This window comes from Sinocyclocheilus rhinocerous, unplaced genomic scaffold (genome assembly GCF_001515625.1).
Source record: "Sinocyclocheilus rhinocerous isolate Xijiao unplaced genomic scaffold, SAMN03320098_v1.1 scaffold304, whole genome shotgun sequence".
NCBI classification, from domain to species: Eukaryota; Metazoa; Chordata; class Actinopteri; order Cypriniformes; family Cyprinidae; genus Sinocyclocheilus; species Sinocyclocheilus rhinocerous.
This window is the reverse complement of record NW_015659941.1, coordinates 654,570-660,540: the sequence shown is the minus strand read 5'-3', so window position 1 is coordinate 660,540 and position 5,971 is coordinate 654,570. Positions and strand designations below refer to the sequence as shown.

Sequence of the window (5,971 nt, the reverse complement as noted above, 5' to 3'; positions counted from 1 at the left end):
ACCCAAGACCGGGGAGGGGGGGGGGGGGGATGTGGCAGATAAACAGAGGGGAAAAAAAGAGAAATGAAAGAGAGAAAAGGTAAGAGAACAAAGAAAGAGATGGCAGGAGGCTGAAAGGAGTCGAGCGTGAATATGTCTGTATAAAGGACGCTTCAAGACCCAATGAGATCTAAATCATAGCCATTTATATAGTTGTGTACACTTAAACATTTAGTAGACGCATTTAATTTCATTTGAAGTCTTTCTTACCATAAAATGTGATCCAAAAGTATTGAGGACTTACTATTCAAACTAGTGTCCAATCAAAGTTTGTTTTTGTTTTGTTTTTTGAAAGAAAGAAATTAATATTTTATTCAACAAGGACACATTAAATTGATCAAAAATGACATTTATAATGTTGCAAAACATTTCTATTTCAAATGAATTGTTCTTTTGTACTTTCTATTAATCAAAAATCCTGAAAAAATGTATCTCGGCTTCCTTAAAAAGAATAAACAGCACAGCAGTTTTATCATTAATAATAATAAGAAGAAGAAGAAGAAATTTTTTTGGGGGGCATATCAAAAAGATTTCTGAAGGATAATGTGACAGTGTAGACTGGAGTAATGGCTAGAAATTCAGGTTTGCATCGCAGAAATAAATTTTCTTTTAAAATATATTCAAATAGAAAACAGTTATTTTAAACTGTAATAATATTTCATAATTGTACAGTTTTTACTGTATCAAATAAACACAGCCTCGGTGAGCAGAGGACACTTCTTTCAAAAGCATGTGTATGTCTTGTCTCAACTTCCTATTTAAACATCAACTAATGGAGTGCCGTCACATGTATCAATAAATATCGACAAATGAATGCATAGCGAGATGAAAATCAACAAGAAATGTGTTTTACGGTAAAGAGGAGTGTCTCCTGACGAAATGAAACTCACATTTGTGGTCTTTTTATAGTAATCTATGTTGTGGACGTCTCTGGCCAGGCCAAAGTCTGCAATCTTCATAACGTTGCTTTCCGTGACCAACACATTCCTGGCAGCCAGATCCCTGTGTATACACTGCCACAGAGATGAAGAAAGATAGAGAGAACATAAATCATCACGACTTCACCTTGGAAACACAGACAGAAATCACACACGCAGACACAAACAACACAAAGGTTTTAGGTGCTTTAGGGATAAATGTGAGAGCGTCTGAGGCACGATAAGGCTCTCTGCACATTCCAGACGGGAAGGGGAGCGTGATGACAGTGTTTAGTTAGCATGTTCGCAGTGAGCGGCTAACAGAGTCGTGCACATCTGCCGTGATTCATTCAATGACTGTCTGAAAAATGTTGCATGAATATAATTGGACGGCTGAATGCTCTTTAAAAAAAAAAAAAGTGCATGTCAGAATAAACGGCCTTAAAAATGCTTGTTAGATTAAACTTTTAGCAAAGCCATCAGCATGAAGTCTGGTCCATTTCTGTTTATAGACAGCCGAGATTTAGCCACTTGTTAACTTTTTAAAAAAGTTTAGGGACAAGTAGATGTGAAATCAGATACTCTGAGAACGAAACAGAATATAGAGGTGTGCACAAACAAAACCCTTGAATAGATTTCATGCCGTGAACCTTGCAAACTATCCAGCAACTTGTTTCTTCTTTTTGCTACTGCTTATTTTAGCAGCCTGAGATCATCAACACTGTTACTGAACTAAATTATATCAACACTGAGCTGAATTATGACACTATTGTCTAACAGTATCTACATAGTTTGCTTCATAATAGATGAATTTTACATGAACACTGTTATTCTTCCTGTTTATTACCATGAAGCTTCTTTGAAACAATCTGCGCTACAGTATATAAATAAAAGTGACTTGACTTGATTAGAACTGAGCCTGAGACCAGCACCATTTAAAGCCTATTTAAGTGACATTTCTAAAACATTAAGTGAGGTATTTATATGGAGTGCATGTGCAGATACCTTCTGTGAGGCTAAATACTCCATGCCACGGGCTACTTGATAAGTGCAGGACACCAGATCTTTGAAGGTGAGGGGCTCATCTGAAACTCGGGCTATATCGTATGAGTACTCCATTCCCGGGGGCCGCCGGGCCCTCAAATACTCCCGAAGGTTTCCCTTAGATGCATACTCTACTATGACATATAACGGACCTGTGAAAGAGAGAGAGACAGACTGTCATCCCACTGTCATTTATACAGGTGAGAGCTTAAAGGAATAGTTAACCCAAAAATGAAAATCGTGTCATCATTTACTCACCCTCATGTTATTGCAAACCTGTGTGCATTGCTTTCTTATGTGGAACACAAAAGAATCAGTTTTGAAGAATGTTGGTAACCAAGTGGTTTCTGGTAGCCATGGACTTTCATAGTAATTAGTTTTGTTTTTTCCTTACTATGGAAGTCAATGGCTGCCAGCTACTTTTTGGTTACCAACTAACTTCAAAATATCTTTGGAAAAACATACTGGTTTGGAACAACTTGAGGGTGAGTAAATGATGACAGAATTTAATTTTTGGGTGAACTATCTTTTTAAAATGCATGAGATTTCTTACTCACCGTCCTGTGTGCACGCTCCCAACAGATTGATGATGTTCTTGTGCCGGCCAATCATCTTCATCATCTCCATCTCTGACACCAGGTCAGAAAGATCTTTCTCTGTTGCATCATCTTAGAAAGGTTCAAAATAAAACACAAAATAAACATAGTGTTCATTGTGCCCACTCAACCAAATGTAATCTGCTTTTTTAGGAAAAATCCTAAATAAATCCTGTTAGTTCTTTCCTGATTCCTGCTCACTACACTGTAAAAGTGCAAAAAACTGTAGCATAATATTCATATATATGCACATTATACATAACGCAATAGCAGTATGAGTGGTACGTTAGTATGCCATACATGCCAACGCATCCTATATGAGTAGATTGGCTGGATTGGCCGGACTGGCTGTCTGTGTCCCAGTGTAACTGTCTGTGTGGTTTAGTGTTACACTGAAGAGCCGCGCTCTTACACAGCTCTCCTTTCATTGCCTCACAATTAAAAAGCGTTTCTTCCATTTAGAGTAATTACCTTAGAGACAGTCGCCTTTTCATTATCTGCCTGCTGATCACTGGAGCGAACCTGACACAATCCACTGACCACCATTCCTGTCTTATCTTACTCCAGCTTCTTCTGCTAAGAATGCTGTGCACTCTTCCTTCCATACCAGATTCATCAATGTTTCAAGACCTTCTCTAAAAATGGGGGTTTTGTGAATTCTCTTGGATACTTTACAGTGGCAAAAAAAAAAAAACGTTACTTTAGTATTATAAATATACTTTTACATTATTAATTAATATTTTAACCTAGCTTATATTTTTATTCTCATTTTACATTTTTTATTTTATTTTATATTTTAGTCGTTTGGTTATGTACTTTTGTCATTTTTATTATTTTATTATATTTCTATAAATCTTAAATTTTTTATTATAAACTTCAGTTTTCATTTTTTGAGCTTTAGTTGTTTTAGTTGTGCTGCTGTAAATTTTATATATTATATATATATATTTTTTTTTTTTTTTGTAGTAATTTAGTACTTCAACTTACATTTATTTCAGTTAGTTGCCAGAGCAACATTTCTTTTCTTTCTTTTTTGGTTTAAGTTTTTCATCTGGTATTTATAATTTGAGTTCCAAAAAAAGATTTTTCATAGTTTTCCAACACTGCCGCTTAAAAGGATATTCCATCTAAAAATGAAAATTCCAAGATTTACGAAAATATTTTGAACAGCCACACAACTGTCCACACAATGAAAATCAGTAGAGTCTAAGGCTACTTTTTTTTCCCCTCGTCTCAAGAAATATCTGCGTCCACACAAAACCACGAAACCGACACAAAACGATGTAGTATACATGCCAGACCAGCATGTGGCGCTGTAATTCTGCCACAGAGATACACTAAAAACAGAGAAGAAGACTTGGACTATGCGCATAAACCTTGCGCGCGGTATACAAATAAGTCGCTTTGGATACAATATAAATAAATAACAGTAAATAAATAAAATAAAAATATTTATAATAAAGATAAAAATTCATATAAATAACAATCCATATGAATTTAATTTATTCAATACAAATGTAAAGTAATACATTTATGTCATTTAATATATTGATGTGTGTGTATAAATTATACATATAAATATTGAAATATATATATTATTTTAATTAATATTATGTTATGTTATGTTATGTTACGTTACGTTACGTTACGTTACATTATGTAATATTATATAGTTTCCTACACTCTTAAAAACAAAAGCTGAGGTGAGGTGTCTTAGTGTGTTGCTTGGATCATAACACACCGCTGTTTTTATTGAAAATGTTCCATCTTTTCACTGATATTTTAGTCTCATAGGGTCCATATGACAATATTATTCTGTCTGCATTGTACTCTGCATCTGTTGTTTTTACGAGATTTCTTTAGCTATTTTAGCAACTGCCTTGGCTGGGCAGGTAGACATTATTAGAGCTTTCTTGACATGTTTGCATCCCTTCATCTCGAACTCTTTGCTTTTCTTCGAACACTCCACTCTGTCTTCTGTATAAAACAGTCTAAAACCTCCAGTCTGTTGTTCTGTAGAATATCACGTGTGAATTCTATCTGTCTGCTGAGCTGGTGTGATTTGTAGCTTGTATCTGCCGGGCTTTGATCTTTCACTCGAGTACCATCCGTATATGAACCAGTCGTTTTGTGATTCACAACATCAGAGAAGTAGTTCCCTTGTAAAAAGCATTTCGAACCATTTGAAAGGTGACGCCCACAACAATTTATGAGCTGATGAGGTTAAGTCAAGTAATTCCCACCATCCTACATCTGATGAAGCCATTAGTGCTGAAATGTTTCGAAAAAATTCAAATAAATGCAAAAAATGGACCAGTTACACAGAGTTGCAAAGACCTACATGATTAAAACCCTTCAGACCCTGTTAACATGCAAGTAAACTAAGGCTAAATGTTGACACGCACCACAGTACAGTTTTACTCACATGGAAACTAATCCATAAATATTTACCTTTCAGCATCTTGACAGCCACCGTCACGGCCTCTTTAGGTTTGTCCTTGTCGATGCCCAGAGCTTCAGCCATCACAACCTGCCCAAAGCAGCCCTCGCCAAGCGGTTTACCCAGAGTTAACCTGTACAAACAAACACCAAAAAACACAAACATTACAGAGAAACCCAAAGCTCTTGACAGGCAATATTTATGCCCTGCATGAGCATTTCAATCCATCCAGACAGACTTTTTCAGTCTCCAGATGCGATTATGATGCCAAAAAATGCTGTCTAGTTTGGAAACATGTTGCATTAGCGACATCTAACCGTATATCAGAGTTGCAAGTGCGCGTGTTGTGTTTACTTAACTCGTAGGTGTTAAGTGGATGCCCTTTGCCTTCCATTGCAAAGCTTACATTAGACATTAGCGAGTGTGACAGCCGAATGTCTGGCTGGGAGATCTAGAGTTACGGTCCTCTGGGGTGAGTAACAATATGCCCTTTGGGGATTTAGAGACTTTCTTAAAGAGTGCAAGAGAAGGCTAGATAGAGGGGTTAACGCTTGACTAGCGCGCTCTGGTCAAGTGCAAAAAAGAGCATGTTTCAGGAGAGTGTTGTAACGTATACATCAGTTAAGAGACTCCCACCTTTTTAAAGGACTAAAGTGTAGTACATTTATATATATAAAGCAATATATAATTTTCACATATGTGACCCTGGAGCACAAAAGCTGTCTTAAGTCGCTGGGGTATATTTGCAGCAATAGCCAAAAATACATTGGTTCAAAATTATTGATTTTTCTTTTAAGCCAAAAATCATTAGGATATTAAGTAACGATCATGTTCCATAAAGATATTTTGTAAATTTCCTACTGTAAATATATCAAAACTTCATTTTTGATTAGTAAAATGCATTGCTAAGGACTTCATTTGGACAACTTTAAAGG

At 36.0% G+C, this 5,971-nt stretch overlaps 1 protein-coding gene across 1 annotated transcript in view; it reads right to left on the bottom strand.

Moving 5' to 3' along the window:
- fgfr2 (fibroblast growth factor receptor 2) overlaps positions 1–5,971 on the bottom strand; it is a 62,502-nt gene that overhangs the window by 12,895 nt on the left and 43,636 nt on the right. Inside the window, exons 12-14 of the mRNA XM_016533558.1 lie at positions 2,558–2,668; positions 1,962–2,152; positions 930–1,052 (exon numbers count right to left, since the gene is read on the bottom strand). Of these exons, the coding sequence (XP_016389044.1) occupies positions 930–1,052; positions 1,962–2,152; positions 2,558–2,668 (425 nt within the window). The remainder of the gene's footprint in view (positions 1–929; positions 1,053–1,961; positions 2,153–2,557; positions 2,669–5,971) is intronic.